Source organism: Anser brachyrhynchus, assembly GCF_964034855.1.
Source record: "Anser brachyrhynchus genome assembly, chromosome: 3".
NCBI lineage: Eukaryota > Metazoa > Chordata > Aves > Anseriformes > Anatidae > Anser > Anser brachyrhynchus.
Window position 1 is genome coordinate 94,995,880 of NC_137696.1, and position 23,442 is coordinate 95,019,321.

At 38.8% G+C, this 23,442-nt stretch overlaps 1 protein-coding gene and 1 long non-coding RNA gene across 3 annotated transcripts in view; both read right to left on the reverse strand.

The window, feature by feature from the left end:
- Positions 1–23,442, reverse strand: part of SMAP1 (small ArfGAP 1) — a 92,546-nt gene that overhangs the window by 24,780 nt on the left and 44,324 nt on the right. For both annotated transcript variants that reach the window (XM_080584092.1, XM_080584091.1), the window contains one exon: positions 20,487–20,567. In XM_080584092.1, the coding sequence (XP_080440218.1) occupies positions 20,487–20,567 (81 nt within the window). The remainder of the gene's footprint in view (positions 1–20,486; positions 20,568–23,442) is intronic.
- LOC308191576 lies at positions 15,274–18,602 on the reverse strand. The gene is made up of 2 exons (XR_013948138.1): positions 15,938–18,602; positions 15,274–15,849 (listed from the first exon to the last, which is right to left on the reverse strand). It is a non-coding gene; the product is annotated as an uncharacterized lncRNA (long non-coding RNA).

Genomic DNA, 23,442 nt, shown 5'->3' on the forward strand with positions numbered 1-23,442 from the left:
GTCATGCTGCCATCCCGAGGGACCTGGGCAGGCTGGAGAAATGGGCTGACAGGAACCTCGTGAAGTTCAACAAGCAGAAGCGCAAAGTCCTGCACCTCGGAAGCAACAACCCCAGGCACCGACAAGCTGAGGGCCAACCAGCAGGAAAGCAGTTTGGCAGAAAGGGCCCTTGGCAGCAATGTGCCCTTGCTGCTAAGAAGGCTAACGGTATTCTGGACTTCACTAGGCAAAGTACTGCCAACAGGTCCGGGGAGGTGATCCTTCCGCTCTACTCAGCGCTGGTGAGGCCACACTTGCAGTGCTGGGCTCCTCAGTACAAAAGAAACATGGACAGACTAGGGAGAGTCCAGTGACGGGCCAGTACGTTGATTTAAGGCACTTCTATGGGGAAAGGCTGAGAGAGATGGGATTGTTCAGCCAGGGGACTGAAGGGAGGCTGCACAGAGGATGAAGCCAGGCTTTTTTCAGTGGTGCCCAGCGCCTGGACAAGAGGCAATGGGCACAAGCTGGAACATAAGAGGGTCTGTGTGAATATCAGGAAGCACTTCTGTGCTGTGCTGGTGACAGAACACTGGCACAGGTTGCGGAGTCTCCCAGCCTGGAGCTGCTGGAAGCTGTCTGGTGAACTCTTTGTTCAACCTGCTGTTCAAAAGATGATCTTCAGAGATCCCTTCCAACCTTGACCACCCTATGATTGTCTCAAGAGAAAGATCACGTAGAAATCATCAGCTATTTTATTTGCTCTTGCCAGACAGTTTTGCTAAGGCTGAAAGTCTTCCATGCTTTCAGGCACCCTAACATTGTTTTAAGTTCTCAATGGAAGCGGCTAAAGCAGTCTTCTGTGGAAGAGTACAGGCAAGTAATTCTTGGCATAAAACACTAATTTCTAAAGTGCTCATCCATCTTAGCTGGTGTGATGCTGAATGCACAGAAACCACTGCTTTAGGATTGGTTTTATACCAATGAGTTCTCTCATTTATAAGTAATCGTTCCTTTGTATTGGATTTTGTTTCATCTACTAATAATCCGGTTGGAGGCTGGTCACTAGTGGAGTCCCCCAGGGCTCGGTACTGGGGCCGGTCCTCTTTAATATCTTTATTGATGATCTGGATGAGGGCGTCCAGTGCACCCTCAGTAAGTTTGCAGATGACACCAAGCTAAGTGCGTGTGTCGATCTGCTCGAGGGCAGGAAGGCTCTGCAGGAGGATCTGGATAGGCTGGAGCGATGGGCTGAGGTCAACTGTATGAAGTTCAACAAGGCCAAGTGCCAGGTCCTGCACCTGGGGCGCAACAACCCCAAGCAGAGCTACAGGCTGGGAGATGAGTGGTTGGAAAGCTGCCTGGCTGAGAAGGACCTGGGAGTATTGGTGGATAGTCGGCTGAATATGAGCCAGCAGTGTGCCCAGGTGGCCAAGAAGGCCAACAGCATCCTGGCCTGTATAAGAAGCAGTGTGGCCAGCAGGTCTAGGGAAGTGATTGTGCCCCTGTACTCGGCTCTGGCGAGGCCGCACCTCGAGTACTGTGTTCAGTTTTGGGCCCCTCGCTACAAGAAGGACATGGAGGTGCTCGAGCGAGTCCAGAGAAGGGCGACCAAGCTGGTGAGGGGTCTGGAGAACAAGTCTTACGAGGAGCGGCTGAGGGAGCTGGGCTTGTTCAGCCTGGAGAAGAGGAGGCTCAGGGGCGACCTTATCGCTCTCTACAGTTACCTTAAAGGAGGCTGTAGAGAGGTGGGGGTTGGTCTGTTCTCCCACGTGCGTGGTGACAGGACGAGGGGGAATGGGCGAAAGTTGCGACAGGGGAGTTTTAGGTTGGATGTTAGGAAGTACTTCTTTACCGAAAGGGTTATTAAGCATTGGAACGGGCTGCCCAGGGAGGTGGTGGAGTCACCATCCCTGGAGGTCTTTAAAAGACGTTTAGATGTAGAGCTTAGCGATATGGTTTAGTGGAGTACTTAGTGTTAGGTCGGAGGTTGGACTCGATGATCTTGAGGTCTCTTCCAACCTAGAAATCTGTGATACTGTGATACTGTGATACTATAGCCTATTCCTGAAGCTCTCTCTGAGAGATCATTTTAAGTAACACCTCTGAAGATTGCTTCAGCAATGAAATGGAAGTATCTACTGCATAAATATTATGTGATATTCATTTTCCATACTTAATAAAACTGGGAAAAAAAATCAAGTTCAACAGCAGCAGAGGTTACAGTTGCTATGGGGATCCCAAGAGGCATGCCAGTATGTATGGGATGATATGGAAAGGTGAGTACTATAACAGGAGTTGAGTAAGAATGGACTGAGGTCAAGAATAGCTCTTTCTTCTATTGTCTGATCAGAATTTCCCTTTATTATTCTCTGAAAAGAACGCATGATACATTGAGACTGATGCAAATGCTACTCCTTCATAGAATACCTGAATTTTGGTTTAATATTTAGGAGGTAAACTAATTGTCAGAACCTTAGATAATCATAGTACCTGTAGTGGCTGCCTTTTAGTAAGACAAACATAGCTGTGTGCTTAAAACTGATCAAGTTGCTATCATGGAAACAACTCCCTCTTCAAGTTTTTGCTCTCATTCTGTTCTCTATTTACTATCCAGTGATGAGTGACTCCCAATTTTATTCCCAAATTAATCTCCATCTACAATAGAATAAAAACATACCATGACAACGTAGCACTAAAACTTTATTCACAAGTAGCCCTTAGGTAACAAAATAAATAATATTTTAGTATTTAAAGAGCAAGTATTTAAAATTAGTTGGGAACTTTCCATAACTTTACTTCCAACAAACAAAATGAGCAGTTGAGAAAATATCTTCTACAGATAATAAGAAACATCTCTTTCCTGTTTATGTAAAATGGAAATACAGAAATGACTATATGGATCTTAACTTCCTCACACCTTCACTACAAGTTAATTGGCTTGAAATTAGCAGACAGAACATTAGATGCTGGCAATCTGCATATGCCTCCACTTTGCAACTTGGTCAACTTTAATATTATGTGCTAAGATGCTATCACAAACAGAATTCTTGTCCTAAATGCTGTAAAAAGCAGTCAACTGTGGATAAAATCAGGCCATCTGTAATTTATTACAATTTTTAAGCAAGTGCTTAAGCCTGCCTGAATAATTTTATGTAATGTAATTTTTCCTAAGATTCACACTAGTCTGCTTCTAATCCATAGCAATACTAGGTATTATATAATCAAAATCACTTATCCATCTTTCTCATTTTCTAACATTTCATGGCTAAGATTTTTTTTGTTTTAAAATATTTGTACTGAAATCAAAGTTTTGAGTTTTATTTTGCTCAAATTCTGACAACATCCTTCCAAGATCAAAAGAACATCATTCTAGAAAACTGCACTATTTTCACAGGATGAGAAAGTTTTCCATTCCATTGTGAAAGAATAACTCATAATTCAGCAACCTACATTTAATGATGCACTGCTGTTTTCTCCTCTGCTATTCTTTCTTTTCTCATTCTGTGCAGTAATAAAGGTTTAATTTGAAAAACAGGTTTTGTAAGAATACTAGTTTAGACCAGCAAAAAATAAATCATTTTATTTGTCCCTACTAGGTCTCGATCCAAAAGGAAAGCTTTTGTATAAACCAATATTACATTTTATTGAACTCTCACAATGCATTGCTCTCAATATAACACTAATAACACCATTCTAGTTCAATCTAATTTATGTGAAACACTTTTCTTGATTTAGTTTAAACCAAATAAATCAGCAAGTGACAATGTTAATTACTCTATAACATATCAAGGTCTAGGATTGATTGTATAGATTTGTTTCTCTCTTATATGTTCCTCTAAGGCAAATCTTCCAGTAAATAAGAACAGTTCTTTGACAAGGACAAGAGAACTGAAATCTGATTTATACCATATATTTTGCAAACGAATTGCCTGTATGGGTCTGCCTGGGATGGAGTTAACTTTCTTCAGAGGGGCTAGTGCGGTGCTGTGCTTTGAATTTCTGCCTAGAACAGTGTAGGTAACACAGCAGTGTTTTTGAATATTGCTGAGCACCACCTGCACAGCCTCAAGGAAGTGCAAATCACAAATCACAGTGAGCTCCCAATCTGTTTTCCCACTGAAGCCTAGCATACACAAGCCTCAAAGCCTTAAGTTTGAGTTTAACACAGTTTTGCACTAGCCTCATCCAAAGGTGAACTCCCACTCCATTGAACAACAACCGTGGTTTCTCCCAGAGACTGAGACAGCAGCTCTACAGGAGATGGGGTTGTGAAGAACCCCATGAGTAACACCTGAAGCCTAAGTTGTATACTGTAGAGTCTGCTGTCTCAGTCAGGCACTTCATCAGATTTTGTTCAGCCAGCTATTTTTGAAGATAACCATTAAATGAATAATTCATTCTGTCTCATCAGAGGAAAGAGAAAAAACGAAAGCATTGCCAAGTCAATCTTCCTCTTTCCTCTGCACAAAGATTACAGTTCAGCACGTACGATGTTGTCTACAAGGATATGGTTATCCTCATGGGCAAGACAAGAAGAAAGGTCAGTACTTGACCCTGACCAACAGTCACACATCTATTAAATTCACACAGGTAGGAGGACACTACAAGGTTTATTGCTGGAACCTATATTCCCTTTCTGAAAAAGAAAAAAAACCAGCTTGTCCTTCCCTGACTCGCAGGATAGCGCCCACGTGGATGTTTGACTACGAGGTGTACAAGATGGGTAGGGGAATGGGAAACGGAAAGCTTTATCCCAGCTTGCTTGGTGGACAGAACAGATGACGTCAGGTCTTCCTATGTGAGTTAAACCCTGAATAAGAAAACTAAGAATATTCAGATCTCATAACAACTCCACTGCTCTTCAGTTACCCCCATTCTCTCTTTTTAATCATTATCGTAACAAAATAGGAAATCAATCCAAGTTTGTGAAATGATTTAAGGACACACTACTCATACACTGCAGTCCTTTCAGAACATTTTCAGACATGACTACACACTGCAGAGCCTATAGGTCAGTCTGAACTCTGCATTTATGAGCTACTTATCTGCACATTCCTGTTCACCAGATTACTCTCCTCTGACAGAGGAAGCTGAGGACATTCTGCATAAAACTCACAATGGTGAAGCAAACTTGTCTGGGAAGGGTAGGTTCAAAAGTGCCAGCACACAGAGAACATATTGTGGTTATTTTTCATCGTAAATGACTGGCTTTGGGATAAAAGAATAATGCTGGGTAATTCGAGTGTCCATTTTCTGCTTCTGTAACTTCATGACAATTACTTCATATGTACAATTTTTAAGGGTTCAACAGTTCTAGAAGGGAAGTGACACCCAACAGAAACGTAAAACTGAAAAAATACTTTAAAAAACAAATGGAACTTTTGCTGAATTCACTACCACAAGATATTCATGCAAATCATTTAGTTTCGACAACAGCATTTAGGATTAAAATTTACCTTATTCTCATTTACTTTAGCTGAGAAGTATTAGAAGGGGTAGCATACGTGGTGCAAGACGTAAGCCACATGACTAGTAGCTCTGAAGTAGAAAAAGTTTAAAGTAAGAGCAGTCATAAGTTACTACTGTAAATCCCTCTTCTCCTCCTTTGAAGCAAGGAATCAATCACTGTCAAAGATTGATCCATCAGCTGTCCAGTCCAGTTATCTGCTCCTATTTTCATACTTAAACATTATACACACAAAAGCCTTCTCTGAACATTTTCCTCAATTTCATGCTTCAATGAAAAATTCACATGAATCTAGAATTTGGTTTGTTTCATATACATCAGACCCACTCAGGCATTTATTCCTGTACTCTACCTTAGCTACATGAGGGTTTATGAAAGCTGAAGATCCATCAAATAATTTAGTGAAAATCACTCCTAACCTACTTAAAAGCAATTTCCAGTTTACTCACTAGAGCTTATAGATGCCTCTATGCTTACTGAACAAAAGTCCTCCTTTGCTCTTTATTAGGTAGGAACTTCATGCCTTGTGCATAAAGTAATTGGATTCCTTCCTTCTTCATTACCTGCTTGCAATAAAACTTTTGAAGACAGCATAAACATTTGAGAATTCTGATATGAGAAAATAATGTTAGTCATTTACTATAAGCTTGCAGTAGGTGGGATTTTTCTGACAGCTTATATACTCTCACTATACAAGTTAGTTTGGCCAGTATCTATTTAAAGCATCACTCACAGAAGTCCCAGAATTTGTAAAGAACACTTTACATCTTTTGTACCGTTTGTACAAGTAAATAAGTAAAAGATAAATTCTTCCATAATACTATATTTAAATCAAGTTAAAAATGAAACGTGTTGTTCTGTTTACCTTCCTATAAGTTATCCGGATTTTTCTCAGACTTGTAACTAAATAAGATGAAATTCAATAACAAGACTGACACATCAAAAACTTAGGATACCTTTAGCAAATGACCTTCCATTTTGCCTAAACTGAAAATAAATAAATAAATAAAAGAGCCAGAAAACACGTATACTACATTGAAGCACAAGAGACACTACAGTGGTATCACTCTGAAGTTGTACAGATTACAACGTCTCAGCATGCAAACTCTGACGCATTTCTAATCAAGAGAAAAAACACTGCATGTCAACTGAACAAAAGGCTGCAACTCTTCTTTAAAGAAGAATTGCCTCAAACTAACAGTTACTCCAAGGGGAAATCCTGATTTTATTATTTAAGAGTCTATTGCGATTATTGTAATGAATCACTCTCAGACACTGAACTACTCATGCTGATGTAGGTAATCTAATTTAGAGTGTTTATATCAAGCAAACCAACAAAACTGAAACACTTTTAAATTGGAATCTGTACACTTGAAGGCCATACAGTCTGAAGGAAAACATTTTTAAGTTGCCCTTGATCTAAACTTCCATTTTAAAAACCTCAGTATTTGGATTTCATTAAATTTTCACAGTTTAGGGCAAGTACTTGCCCTGCTTTTGGCTGGGATAGAGTTATTTTTCTTCCTAGTAGCTGGTATGGTGCTGTGTTTTGGATTTTTGATTAAAATAATTTGGTAACACACTGATGTTTTAGTTGTTGCAGAGCAGTGCTCACACAGAGCCAAGGCCTTTCCTCTCCTTGTGCTGCCCTGCCAGCGAGGAGCTGGGGGTGCCCCAGGAGCTGGGAGGGGACACAGACAGGGCAGCTGGCCCAGGCTGCCCAAAGGGATGTCCCACACCAGGTGGGGTCGCGGTCAGCAATAACAGCTGGGGGAAAGAAGGAGGAAGGGGAGGACGTTCAGAGTGATGGTGTTTGTCTTCCCAAGGAACCACTACCCGTGATGAGCCCTGCTCTCCTGGCAGCAGCTGTACCCCTGCCTGCTGATGGGGGATAGTGAATGAATTCCTTGTTTTGCTCTGCTTGTACGCACAGCTTTTGCTTTAAACTGTCTTTATCTCAATCCACGAGTTTTTTCACTTTTACCTTTCCAATTCTCTCCCCCATCCCACTGTGGGGGGTGTGAGTGAGCGACTGCATGGTGATGAGCTGCCCTCTGGAGTTAAACCAGGGCAGTCCTAGCAGAAGATAACGTACAATGTGCCGTATCTTCAGTCACCTGAATGAAAAACTTCCTGGCTGAACTATCAGACAGCTGCACCTTAATCTTGCTCCATTAATATAGTTTTATCTGGGTCAAGGCTAAGATGTTAATAATATCTATGAAAGTGGATTAAGACTATTCTTTTGTTATCATGTCTTGACCACCTGGTACTATCATTTTAACAGAACATAAAATGTTAGCTCAGGTCTCATTTACTTTAGTCAATGTGTTCCAAGAAAACTTAAAACCTTTCATGTCTCATACTTAGCTCCTTTCTAGTATCTGCATCAGACACTCTCAGAGGCCCTTTTAGCCTTGTTCAAAGTAACGCAGGCAATGTAGAAGCATAATTTCTTAAAATGAAGGTGCCTATTTTTTACAGTTATTGCTGAGACATCAGGCAAAACGTCTAAGATTGAATATAAGAATTTCAAGGGCAAGTGCAAGATTTACTTATTAAAAAGATCTAAACCGCATTTGGTACACTAATTGTATACATTCATTTTCAAGCTGACAAGTTCACAATAGGGTCTGAAACAAGGGGACAAGTTCTTTCTCCCAAGAGTTTGGCACTTGAAGAAAAGCATCAAAAGACTGCGTGTTCGCTAGGTAACAGTCACGAGGAGTAGGAACCTGAAGAGGATGGCAACACTGCTGAGAAGGAGAGGCCCACAGCCTGCACGCAGAGGTAGCAGTTTTATAGGGATTCTGGAGGTAAGGAAACAGTTTTATAGGGATTCTGGGGGTAAGGATGTGAGCAGAGTTTGCTGCAGCTCAAGATCTTTGAAATGACTGCTTTTGAACCTAGAATTGAGGACCTGCTTACAAGGACATATAAGGCACTAGGAAAAGCTGTTTATCAAGCCTTTTCCTGTTTTGTCTTAATCCGGTCATGAAAATTGATTAGATAAAACCAAAGCATTCTACTTCTAATCCAATAAAACCTGTTTTTAAATCTTTGATAAGTCATTTTAAAGCAGAAAATCTGGACAGATCCATCGTAAAGCTGTGGCTGATCCACTGTCCCATTACAACATCTATAAATCAGATTAGAGTGGGTGTGTTTTAATGCACCTCAGTTTGCAAGCTGTGAAATGCAATACACGTGGCTTGCATTTCTATAAGCTGTTTTAAATATGCCTTCAGCTTTAGAACCACATTCTGGTTACATGGACTCTGTTAAAAGTATTTCAACCCTGCTTATACAGAGCCTGTATAATTAGCCTGGACAATATTACGGTAATACAGCTGTATTAGCTCCAGTTCCTCAGCTTGTTCATAGCCATGTGGCACTGTATTATGTTTTGTAAATATATCCTGGAAATGATTCAACTGTTTTTCCAATTTTTTTTTTTTTAATAACTTTCCTTCTAAAAACCTTTAGTCATACATGATATAACATCAGTTCACCCAAACATATCTGTATATTTGTAATTCCTTGTTTACAGACCTCCAGACAAGAGTAAGCTGTTGTGGGCACGGCACTTGACTGAACTCATAGTGAAAAAACGATCTAATAGGAACCTTGCTTTCCATCCCTATTTGTGAATACATGGTTTGCATTCTTTTCCCTGGCTACAACAGAAGTGCTTTTCTGCTGAAAAATGCTTTTTGCATGGAACTGAAGTTCATCTGGTATCAGGACCCTATACCTGCAGCCAGTCCCCAGCTCAGGCCTTAGGTCTTTCCAGATGCTGGTTTCCTGCTCACTGGCTAACTCAGCTTGAGGCTTGCTAGCTCTTACACACCTGCCTGCGTGAGCATGCTGAGAGTCTCCAGTAGCTGGTCTTAGACGTGCTGCCTTTTCAACAGTTGACTTCTGGATGCTGGTGTCTCCAGTTGCTGACCCTGAGGTCCTCTGACCTGCTGTCTTTCCCGTGTCCAACACTAACCTCTTATCCTACTTGTCTGGTAGCCCAACCTAAGGTTTGCTAGCGTTCACACAGGTACAGAAGAGGGAATCTCATGGTTGCAAACAGAAGTTGATACAAACGCAGTGTAGCCTGCAGTGATCCTCGATCCTGCTTGTCTGCAGGGCTCAGACGCACATAGTGCCCAGCAACCTGCATCAATGTGCATGGCCCTTTACATCCCTTTCTCCCTGGGTTTCCTCACGTTTGATCCACCCCTATCCACCTTGATTCCTTCATTTCCCTGCTTTTGGTCTTGTCACCTAATTGCATAATTAACCTGTCACCTAACTGCACATTAATTGTATAATTAACTTCTCACAACCCCAATCCTCGCTGCCCGATCCCCACATTCTTTTCTCTCTGCATCCCATAAGAAGTGTTTAATAAATAAATAAGCATCATTAACTTTTCACATCTATGACAATGCACTGGTTTTTCCTGTCACTTTTTTTTCCCGTTTTGTTCTCATTTCAAATTTAACCACTTTGAAACAATTATTTTAGAAGCTAGTTCATTTTAACCTATCACAATACCAAAATGGATTTCACTCTACTTGAATAAACTATTTTCTTTCTCTTCGCCCTTCATATCACCGTAATTTTTTAACACCTACTAAACTGCAATCCAGTCTTGCAGTCTACATCTGTACTGCAAATGGATCAAACTTCTTTCTGCTTTTATTCCTCCAGTTTAAATAATATGAACCGATATGAAGTTTCTGGGTATTCTGAAAATGAATGTTTTAAAGCATCCCTACTAAATGTCAGGATCACTAAAACTTTAGATTCATAGCTTCAAGGGATTCTGAACTTTTACAACTGACCCTTCAAAGCGATGTTACAAGGACTCCAATTTGCTTATTTGTGCAGCCATTTCAATACTTATGCTCAGATTCAACCAAATCAATTTCTTCTACACCACTTAGTCTGTTTCTAAATGAAGAAAAAGGATATTTGATATGTACATACTGTGTAAACTGAGGATTTAAGTACGTAAGACAAAATCCATAGGTTATCTTGAACAGAAGTTACCCATGCTACTCACAGTGTAAAATGCACTATTTGCCTAGCAGCCAAGTCTGCAGTAACTTACTGTGACGTGATCTACAATACCCTCAAGCTGGGAGATACCATGCTTGCTGAGCAAAGATGTGCTACAGATTTATTTCGCAACGGTACCCTGACAACTAGCATGGGGACCAACCACAGGACTGCCCCATTTTCTAGCTGCAGGTGCCAAGTTTATAAAGGAAAAATTTCAGGTAAGACAAAGAAGAATCCATCCACTTGCGACCCTTTTGGCAACAGAGACAGGAGGCAACTGATTGTAGATCGGTTAACAGTGTTGATATATTAGCAATTTAGCATTAAAGAGACTCTAGTTATCGGAACAACCAGATAACTGGCAACTTAACTTTGTACCACACTTCCAACTCGCACAATTTTCTAGAAGAAGCTTGTCCATTTCCTTCAAATTGCATTAAAAGATCCCGCCCTGTACCTTGTCTTGCTTGTATCTCTATCACAGCTAGAGTGATATCTTCAAATACCTTTAAGTAAAGAGTGTGAAGACATAATTAGGTAACAGGATTAATGCCAGAACCATAAAGATTTTTATGCAATTGTTCTAGTGCCACGAGCGACTACCAAAACATACTAAATTCAATCTGAATAGCCGTCTTTCCTTTTAATAAAAAGCTGCACAATCCATACCTACGTCGACTGTTAACCTGAACTGAAAGGCTCTGAAAATTTCACTACAGTGTTTAACTTCTTGTTGAAACCTCTTACAACATACTCTTTTAAAAATCATATTAATAGCTAAAGCTTACATTGGAGGTTTTAACATTGCCAGTGGCATCTAAAATTATTTTTATAAAAAATAGGTTACCATTTTTACTCTTAAGTAAGATTTACACATCTAACACCTCTTCCTGCTACCCAGTTGCCCTATCTAAAGGCCCTGTCTATGCCTTACACTAGAGTAAGGTGTCTCCCCTGAGGATTTTAAGCACGTTCTCCTAGCCTAAGCACAGTAAAATGAAAACAAACACAAAGACACTTGGCTGCTTTGCTCATGATCCAATACTTAAATTATGTACGAAAAACAAAGGAAGCCTATTATACAAAGCAAGGTAAGATTATTATTTTGAACATCATTCTTTATTTTTTTTTTCCTGTTCTCAACTTCATCTCATCCAATCCTTACCCTTCTTTACGTTCAATTCCGCATGTCAGTACCACTTCTGTAAAAGCATCATACTTCTTTGTTCTTGCACGTGATAGATTGTACACAATTTAACTAGTACTGTAATTTTTATAATATGCTTTATATGAGATTGCATATTTGCACTTTCAATCATGCATGCTCCTATGGTTCAAATGCCTCAAAATGCATAAGACTTGGTCCTATAGATGCTTTTAATCTAAAGAGAGTGTCCATCTCTGAATAAGGCTAATTTAGTTCAAGCTAATTTAAGGGCACGCTTTTCTTTTAGCTAAACATATATATGCAGATTTATATATGTAAAACCATGTCAACAGGCTAAAAGTAAGACTAATGTACCTCAGCACTTATTCCAATTTAGAATTGATGCATAAAAGTGAAAGTTGCAGTATAACATATTCCAGCAATTCTGCGTGAGTTGCCTTCCTAAATGTCTCAAGGTTACACAGAAAAAAGATGAAGCTTATCACAAGCAAGCAGGAGAAACCTGAAAATGACACCTGTTAATATGTATTATCAACCCCAAAACCATGTCTGGTTTAGGTTTTGACTCTGTATGCAGGAAAAACAACTGAGGATCAACTAAAACAAAGCACACTTAGGAATACCTTTTGGTTAAAAATAGTGTAGAAAATTAAACAAAGGCAAATTTAACCAAAGCGGCCAAAACCCAAGCTTGTTTTCATAGTTTTAAGATTCCATTTATTTAGAAATAATAACATGAAAACAATGTTATGCCACAGAGCAGAGTTGAGAGAATCAAGCAGATACAGAGAAAGCACGCTGCACTGAAGAGAAAAAATGTGATACCTATGGTTGACTCTTTTTCCAGAACTAAAAAAAAACAAATGTCCTTCCCCTCCCACCCCCCATATGACAAAACAAGACTTTCTTTCAATTGCTTCTACCTACAATATTTATTTCTTAATATCTTTGTCTACAGCTCTAATAAATAATAATACCCATGACAGATTACTTCTGTGAAATAAAGACTATTTTTCAAAGCAATCCTTAAACACAAGTAATCCTTTGTTCCCTGCACAAAAAAAAAATGAATTGCACAGCTTTGGGAAGCAGAATCATGTTGTAAACCACTCAACAGAAGCAACAAAACAACTCAAAAATAATCTGGTCTCTTCCGAAACACTGGAAAGGTATGATTAGAAATATAAAACCAGTCTGCACAAGTCCATAAAATGCAGAACAAGCATAAAAAACAGAACAAGCCTGAAAACTCTTCACCCTTTGTGGAAGCAGGAGGAAGGGAAACAGGTTGCCCTATGTCTTACCACTTACTCCTGACTCCTGAGCTTTAAATCAAATCTACGTTGTTTGAATTTTGTGATCACCAGCACTAAGTATATAAAAGAGACTATACAGTCATAGTGCAAAACCTGTTTATTTCTCTGTTCCTCTGATAAACACTCAATTGCTTATATGTTAACATTTTATGTAAGATTACAAAGAAAAAACATTAAAAATGAAATCATTCAGGAAGGCAAAATTGTGGTTATAGGGCTAGGAGAACATGAATAACTATTCAAGTGATTTAGCAGGGCTCATCAACCATATCATAATCAAGAAAACATTTACAATATCAATGATTTAATTCTGCATTTACATTTTATCATTCAGGTCAATATCCATCAAGTGAAAGATACTCCTACAGCTTAAAAGTAAACACCTAAGTATATCACCTCCATCAAACTGGTCTTTAAGCGGAGACCAAAATTTTAGCAAGTTTTCATTCTTCCAGCCAACAGGGACTAACACTCCTCTTGCCTCACTTGCCTGGATGGATTGATTATTGTGGGAGTTTTACCTGTCTTTCGAGGGTGAGGGGACAACACAAAAAACTACAGTAAGTTCTTCCTCTTCAGTGAAAGAATATTTGACACCGTTTCTGCTATACGAAGCAGAAAAGCTGCTAATATGATATGCCTCCACTTCTACTTGAGGGGTTTGCTAGCACTTTTAAAGTGCAAATAAAGTTGTCAGTACCTCCATAACACTGGCCATCTGGTGCAAGTTGGTCCTACCTGGACAGAGGCAGCAGCTTACTCTTATTGCTGAGATTAAGCTGGCAATTTAGTCCTCAGCTTGGGGAAGAAAAATAGAATTTGATTGACTGCCACTAAAAGACAGCCTCTAACTGACCCATTCCTGTCACTTATCTCGACGCTACACATAAGAGCCAATTTCAAACTCAAAATGCAACATAATAAAGGAAATTAAACTTAGTGTCAAACAGTACTTCAGTTAATCAAGTTAACTGCTGCAGTCCTTTAGAAACATTCATCCTGGTATGTTCATGAGAATAAAAAAGTTCTTAACTCTGAATATCATTATTACTTTGCAAAAGCACAGGTAGTTGGTGAAGACAAAAAAAACACCTTGTTCTTTAAATAGTTAGGATGTAACTTTACTGTCCAAACAGAACAAAATCTGTCTTCACAGGGCCCACTTTCAAAAAATCAGGTTACAACCCTCAATATGCAGTATTTTACAGAGAAACCATCACAATGTTTTCATGAAAGCCTTCAACTGATGCAAAGTCTTTAAAATAAACACCATAAAAAGCTATACTGTGCCGAATCCAAACACTTTCAAATCACTCAGTGCCATGGACTTAGCTGAACTTCGTAATTTTGGATACCAGAAATAGTTGTCAAGTTTTCCAGGGATGGTTTTACAGATCACTACTGGCTAAATTCTAGATTGCTAGCACTCAAGCACATCAGATTTCCTTCATTTAAGAATTAAATCTCTATTAAAAGTCGAACCCTACAAAAATCTGAATGTTCTAGGCACATGGGTTTTCTCTTCCTTACTTTGGAAGCTCTCGAACTACGAGACATCATGCCTGGTTATGCCTATTTTTGTCTGAATTTGTACTGCAGATGGATATATAATGCATGTTTTGGAAAAAAAAATCGAATTGTGTTAGTCACTGAAATTCAGGAGGTCTCATTCATAAAACTCAATCCAAGTTCTCTGTTCTAATTCAGGTGTTGTGCAACACAAGCACCTTTACTAAATGAAGTATTATATCCTTAATACTTATTAGCATTTATAGCCTCACTTATAAGTCCTGCCAAATGTGCCAAGAGTTTCCTGTCCGTTCTGCAGAGATCAGATTCCATTTGATTACCCTCAAACACCAACCTCCTGACTCCACTCTGTGCAGCTTTAATGACCAGGTTGTATTGTATCCCATCCCTCCTTTCAGTGGATACAGGTACAAGATGGATGGGGTGCACACTGCTTGAAGCAGCACCATGGAACTTACCTCAAGTGCTCCTTTGTGCTGCAAGTGGAGGTGCTACACAACAGGAATGCACAATTTAAGTTTTAGTTCCAAAAACTACTAACGAGGCTTTGGTAGCTCCCTCACACACTAGTAGAATACTTAGGCTAGGTATTCTTCTCAAATAAACCAAATGACTAAAATGAACACATTCTATTTCCTGAGGATGAAGAAGTCCTTCTCAGTAGAAATACTAGAAATAAAAAGGAGTTCAGTGTTTTGATCCCCAACTAAGAACTAGTTCAATCAGCTTTGGCATAAAAGGAAAACAAAAAATTGTGGCTGATTTAGGAGAGTTCACCTACTTTGACTGTGCAATGGACTAATTAATAAGAAAGGAAAGCTACTCAGCGGCTGATGAAAGGGTGGGCAGGACGATGAAGTTTAAAAGATGACTACTGAAAGCTTAGCTGTTTTTTCTCAAAGAAATTAAAAATTTTCATGTGTTACCATCAGTGAAACACATAGGACTAGTGGCAGACTACAGACTTTCTTCCCTCCCTTCACAAACTGGCTCTTAAAAGCATCAGATTTTAAGCTAATTTAAAATCTTAGTCATAATTGCATTTACAAAACATCTAAAAATTTCCTTCAGTGCATGACAGTCTCTCTTGTGCTATTACTCTTGCTGTTGGCCCTTAAGAAACATTACGAAACACATGAGTAGCCCCATTTATTTATTCCTGCAATTCAATGTATTTTATATTGCTATTTATATTGGTATTTCTGTTGCTCGCAAACAAGCTGGGCTTTGGCTGGACATCTCAGCTCCACGTGATCAGTCCCCAGTTTTCCTGTCAAGAAGAACTGTGCTTGTTCCAGCAGTTTTCTTACAATCTCTTCTCAAAGCAACTGTAAAGGTAAGGTTATTTAAAGCATGACAAAAAAAACTTGAAGTCTGTAACTGTGGAAATGGCACAAGGAGAGGGGAAAGAAGTACCCTGGGTTTCTGCGAGACAAGGGCATTCACTGAAAGAGCGGTGTTGGAGTGCTGGAGATGGCAGAATTCGGTCCCTGCCGGCTTCAAAGAAGACGTTAATGAAAGACTTTAAGCTGAAAATTGATGAATGCCAGAAGACCTTGCTGGGAGACACTAAAAATGTGAGTTACTGAATACTGAGCGAATAACATGACAAGTAGTTCCACTTTTATCCTTAAAGCATCATCTTGCTTATTCTGAGCAGAATCAGTTGGCAGTGAATGAAAGGAAAAGAGGATACAAGAATATCCCCAGAGAGTCCAGGCCTCATTAGGTCAACTGCTCCTAGAATAAGCTGCCAGATTTCTGAAGAGTATTCCTTCAGTAGTCCCTTACTCCTAAAGTATGTCCCTTTATACTTACTAGATGGTTATTTATTGTGTTTAAGGAAGTTCGCAATTTCACACAAAATGAGAGATTTTATTTCCTGTTCCTCATTAAAGTTAGAAATTCAAGTGCTTTATTCCTCATGCTCCATTTCTCTGCCCACCCTTATACAGAATTATTACTTCCCTTTAATTTTGTAACTGCTTTATTTAAAATCCGGATATGGATTTGTGAAATGAGCGTGCTGGCAAAGTAGCACCCATCTCCCCTGACTGCCAATATGATCTGCCAATAGTTATAGCTCCTGAGGCCTTCAAGTCACTTGTAACTTCCCATTTAAAACTGTATGCATGTCTTCTGTGTTATTAGAAGCTCTAGCTCTTGATTACTAGCTTAAACCATGGAAATAATACTTCATTGAAAATTAACATGGTTTGTTCTTGGAAGGCACCCTCTTAAAGCCAAAGATACTTAAAAGTCTAAAAGGACTAACATTTACCCATACTTTACTTTCATTTCCCTGAGGCGTGCCAATAATCGTATTTTAACTGTCCAAGTAGCAACGTCCCAAAGAATTGTTTTTCAAACCTTTGTAAAGATGATCTAACAAAGGCAATAAACCCCTTAGAGTACAATTTTGACATCACAGAAATACTTATTTTACTGATTAATTTGCTTTACTTTAAAAGACAAATTTGAATCCAGATTACCAGCCCTATTTGAAATATTCAGCCCATATTAGAAATTCTAAAACCAAATATAAAATTCTAGTTTTCTGACATGATAGGTTAGTATATAATCTCATGGATGCTGAACGTCTAGTATTCCAATTATTATACAGCTTTCCTGGAGAAACTGAAGAGTGTTGACACTGAACACTGTAGTTTGTATTGGTAGCTTAGTTATATTATGGCAAGTCTTAAACATCATCTTTAGAAAGTCTCAAAATACTGCTGAATCAATTAAGCCTTCAATATAAACTTTGATATCTACTGGTTACAAGAAGTTTGCTATATAGGAATAAGGAGTTTTATCAACTGAGACCCGTGATCCAACACGTACACAGTACTATAGGATCAAATGAGCACTTAAGAGGAAAGCTAGCTCCCTGTCTTTTCTGACCACTATCAGCCTATTACCAACATGAAAAAACGTCAGACTACTAGACCAGGCTTTATGAAGCACCAGAAGCTATAATTAATAACAGCAAAGCTGACAACATTACTATTCCATAGTAAGATTTCATGAGGTAGATCTCAATTAGACTGAAAATAAATCATTACAACTGCCAGTAGCTTGGCAATATCACAATTTTTAAGAAACTGCAGGACCCGATGTGGAACATCACAGTGTTGGCTATTCCCAATAAAACACTAACCACTGGGTTAGACTCATTCTGCAGCTGACATAGTAAGATCTTGTTAAAATAGAAATTACCCAGCCATTTTGTCACAGAAAATGGAACAGCCCAGAAAAATCGAGTCAAAGCCAAGTATCCTTGCTACTCACTGTTCTTCAGTAGATCTCATTTGGACCTTGAAGAATTTCCTAATTACCTGATGCATTAATACAATATTGAAATAATGTAGTTTACTAAACCCATGTTACAAGCTTTCAGCAGTATGTGAAAATGCCAGAGAAATAGGGCTAGACACTCAGCTTGTGAAAGACTAAAGATCAGTTAGTTACCAGTGAAAGGCTCTTATATGCAACCATAGGAGCAGATCAGTTGGTTCTTTGATGCAGAGACCAGAACATAAGCACTGAATGGGAACATTTTGCCTTTTTTTTTTTTCAAGTTTTTGGTTTTTTTAAAACTCGTTTCCAAAGCTAACAAACTTGAACTCAGTATAAGATACAAAAATGATACTAGGAACTTAAGGCTCATAGAAATACATCACTTTTGGAAAGCTATCTGAAGTTTTCTTAATAGCTTCATTTCCAACTTTTTGCTAGCTTAAAGCCTCCTCCTCCCCCCTCTGCCCCCACAATCTTCATTGATTCTTCTACAGGATGGCTAAAACACGGCTTGAATAATCTTAATCAACAAAATTCCTGTAAAACTGACAATTGCTTGGTTACGTGCTTTTACTTTATTGACTTTTCAAGCCTGGAACGTCTACACTTGAGGTATACGATGCCTGATGAAGGTGACCAGTGACTGCACATATGAAGTGTCCAAAGAATTCTTAAGTTGTTTCCTTCTTCAGAAAGCTCGAAACTGGGATAAACTGCCATCTGCTGCTTGTGGTGGTTGCTGGGAATATCATACTGTGGTCAAGACTCCATCATCCTCCTACTGATTCAACACGCAATATTTAACATACCCTACAGTCAGTCTTAACAGGATACAAATTCCATCATTATTAGTCAAACTAAGAAGAATGTTATTGTTTATGATCTCCTGAAGCAGAATCACATGAAAAAACAGCAATGTATGACTATACACATAAATAAAAATCTTCAGATCCTCTATCTCACCAGTACTTCCCAGTGGAAACACAAGCATTCAATATAGGTCTCTTTCCTTTGGATTCTAGAAACTGACTGCAATTTTAAAGTAACATTTACAGGTGGTATCTAAAAATAGTGTATTTTGAATGATCCTTAAAAACCTTGAAAAGCCCCAGCTTAAAGAATCTTTTAAATCAAAGAGACACATAGATAAGTTTCATTTGAGCAACCAGTGCTGTTGCATTAATAACGAAATAAAATGCACTGAATGCTCAAACATTTTGCAGCTGTTACAACAGCACTATTACCTAACACAGATCTATTTACAAAATGCCACATTTTGTAGCACAAACATTTAAAATCAAAATACTTCTTTTTCCTGCTTAACCATTTAACTGGTAACCCCTCAGCTGTAACTGTGCACTGCTGTCCTTTCTTCTCACTTAAGTAGTCCTTGCCATGATGAGACAAGTTGAGGAACCCTTGCAAAAGCAACTCCCCCCCACCCCAACCAACACTAGACCTCTAGGCTTTAAGAAGTTAACACTTAGAAACCACAGCAATATTTTTAGCCCATAGAACTGAATTATATTGTTCTAATCATGAGAATAAAACACTTAGTTTGGCTGGATGCAAAAAAACTGTACTTTTACAAAATTTCAATAATCAAGAATTTTAATATTTGTATTACCATCCATAAACACGCTTTGACCTCCTACCATATGTGTAAGGATATCCTTTCCCACTAGCTCACTGAAGACTCGCATTGTCATAACAAGTTTGATTTGTTATTCCAAAACTGCTTTACAGCTCCAGAAAAAAAGATATTTAAATTGCAGAGGGTTTTTTCCCCATCCACAGATGCATATATTTTTGTATTTATTTTTGGTTATGCAAAATAAATATAAAATATATTGAAAAAATAATAAAAATAGAAAACTGAACTAGAAATATACCCGCAATTATAATTTATGAATACACATTTTTCATAGTTGTAACACAGCACTACTGTCAAATTAACTGACAAATGGAGTCCCCAGTGTGTTCTGTGGACTATGCAGCAGATAAGAACATACTAATGGAGACACCTAATTGGTCAGAGGACTTTTGTCTCAGAAGAAACTGTTGTATCTAATACTTAAGTTATCCCTTCTATTTCTGTTAATATTAACTCTACAAGCAGTGTACATCAATGTACATGAAATTTTAAACGTAACTACGTTGCTAAAGCTGCTCGTTATGCTTTAATATAGCTGCTGAAAAAAGCAGCTTAAGCTGGTTTGTCTGTCACATTTTGTCAAATGTTTTCAAGCTACCTAGATTGAAGTTATCAATTCAATTTTATAATTATACACCTGTTTAAATTGGTTCATTTAAGAAAGATAGCATTAAATGATCACACAGTGCTCAATAAAGCTGCAGATTTTCTATGTAAGAATATTAATGGCACGTGTTAAAAACCTTAATCATCTGAGCTTAAATCTGAACAAATCCTAACACACTTCCCTGCTCCACCAAACACATTCCTCATCAAATGGTCAACCAACGTCCATATGCAAGTAGAAGTACTAACATTAAGTAAACCATTCATGTGGGTTATTTAGATAACTATTCATGTGTGTGCACGTGTATATATATTATTTTCTCTACAACTTAAAATTTCATTTTTTCAAATCCTCACGTCCTACATGTAATTTTTAAGTAACTGAGGAAAATAAAATATTCTTACCTTTTCAACTGCTACTTGTTTTGATGTTTTTTCTGATTCTTTCTCTCTCTTTTTCTCTTCTTTCTTTTTTTCTTTTTCCTTCTGAAAAATGAATAAAAGCATTTTGCTAGTACTCAATAACAATACGTTTGCAAACATACTGAATGTCAGGTCATACAGAACAAAGATCTTCAGCTGGTCCCTTTCAATTCAGAGTTTATGCTTTCATCTGTTCTGCTTCCAGAAGTATCTTTTGTTCAAATAGTACTACCAAAAAAAATTTTTTTTTTCAAATTTAAGAAAATACTATTTTGCCTTCTCATTTGCATTTCATCTGCGTACAAGCAGAAAGAAAAAGGAATCATGGTTGCTTTTTCCTGAGCCAAGGAGATATGGAAAGAAAAAACATCTCTAACTGTCCACAGAAAACAGTTGTGGAAAGGCCACAGTCACCAAAAAAAAAAAAAAGCTTACTAAAGCTTATTTCTTCCTTTTTACCTGATTTAGCCTTTATACATAACCTGGTAAAGAAATCTTTCCACAAGAACTTCGGTTTTGCAACTATCCATTACTACTCACTAGCATCTCACTAATAGTGATGTCCCATGCAAAGAAGAGAAAGAAACAGGTGTGCCGTCTTTGACTAGTACCAACGATTCTTAGCATCGGAGGAATTACTTTCCTTGCATCATCTATAATTTCATAAATCAGAATCTGCCTTGAATTTCTGTTTCAGAAATATGGAAAAAAATTATCAAAAGATACAAGTAGGCAGATTTTTATAAATTCCTCCTGAAAGATCCAGAAAACATTCAAGACAAAGGCATCAAGAATTTTCATGGCACAGAAAGCTTTCCTATTAGAGTTAGCTACGTAAGTTGATTTCAGTGCAGAAAAGGAAGAAGGAGACAGCAAAAAATACATTATCACAGATTCATCATCTTGAGGATGCATTTAGAAAGTAATATGGAATTTCTTTTTGAGTTCCAGTATAAGAATATGGGGCTATCATACAAAGGCAACATAGAACAAGACTGAAAACAAAATGAAAACTAAAGGGTACTATTTTCTACATACTTTATACTTAAGCCATGGAATTCCTTGCTGCAGGTCATTCAGCTGTTGGGAATTTACACGGGTTGAGTGGGCAATCAGACAATTTCATGGAAGAAAAGCCAGCAACTACTAATAAATTTATAGAAACTACCATACTTTAGGTTATGCTGGATTCAGCAACATCTGACACCATACAGTCTGAGTTACAGAGGGAAGTCCCTGAAATCTTCAGCTGAAAGCTTGTAGTTCTTTTGTTCTGTCATTTAAGGAACGCGACAAAAACCACAGTGGACAACAGATAAAGTGGTGAGGTGAGGTAGAAATGAAAGGGGATTTGGTGGCATCTACTATGGAAGGAGTGGAGGGTACTCTACTAACTCTGATAACCTCTCTCAGACCTGTTTCCAAGCTGACCAAAGAACTATAGTAAGATAATATACATGTAACCTTCTGCAGAGAGTTACCCATTTTTAAAAGCTGATCTAGTAGATCAGAAATAGAAATATAATACTCTTGAATATAAAAAGTTGACTTCAGCCACATAAAAGACTTCATGAGTCATAAAACATTAAGTTGTTCCAGAAAGAAAACATAAGAAATCACTTTCCTTTAAAAGGATCATAGTGACACTACAGAAGTCGTAGCTGATTTATTAACTCAAAACTCTTCCAGATCAGGTCTGACTGAAGAACAGCATGAAAAAAAAAAAGAAAAAAAGGCACCATTCGTAACACACAGAAGATGTGGACTTCTTAGGCCAGTGCTCTGTGTGCTTTGACACGACGTGTTAGCTGTGATTTTTAGACTGAGCAGTCTTGGTTCAGAACAGCAGGACACTGTCACTTCTAATGGCGGTGGCAGACGTCACCACGTGCTGGCCGCCCAGCTCTGGGGCTGTGGGGTGGGCCTGGCGCTGCTCCCTGAGATGGAGGGCGAGGGCACATGGGAGGTGTGCCTGGGCAGATGGACTGCTCTGCCTGGCAGCCAAGCTCCAGGAAGAACTGAGGAGACTGGGAAGCATCTGGGAGTCTGAGAAGGTCAATGGAGCCATACTCTGCTTTCTCAGGTATGCATGTGCCAACCTGCCATCTGATCTGCATCAGGATAAAGGCAGCAACTTGAGGGACACCAAGGAGTGGAAGCAAGTTACCGCGTGGAACTGAAAGAGGAGCCGTCTGCCTGCTCAGTTTCCACTACTGAAGCGGTACAAGGCTCTGGGAGCTGCAAATGAGGAACGTGAAAAGAGGGAAGAAGAGACATCCATGCAAATTCTCCCTCCAAGGTCAGATCAACCAATGCCTCACAGCAAGCACAGCAACAAGACCAGCGTCGTGAAGAAACGACAGCGAGTTGTAGCTGTAGACGACTCCATTCTCAAGGGACTGGAGGCTCCCATCTGCACGCCAGACCCTCTTCACGGAGAAGTTTGCTGCCTCCCCAGGGCTCAGATCAAGGATGGTACCAGGAAGCTTTCAAGTGTAATGCAGCCTTCAAACTATTGCTTCAAACTACATATTCACTGCAGTGAATGGAGCTCCAGCTGGCTGGCAGTCACCAATGGCGTTCCCTATAAAACAGCTCTAATACTAGGATTTTTGTTTTAAGGAACTCGAAGAACACACAGTCTTCACAACTTCAAGTAATGTTTTCAAAAGCTTCACTATATTTACCAGATGGATTGAGGTTATTCAACAGAGGTTCCTCATGACCCAAGTAACCCCTGTGTATTATTTAATCTTGTACTAACTTAATCTCTGATCCTAAAAAGTGAGGCTATCACATAAACCAACTTTAAGCACAGGTAGCTGTCAGTCAAGCAACATAAACTATTAGAAATACAAAACGAGCACACCAGTCCAAACCAGAGGACCAGCCAACACTGCACCTCACCTGTGGCAGCGTCAGGTATAGAAGAAAAAGC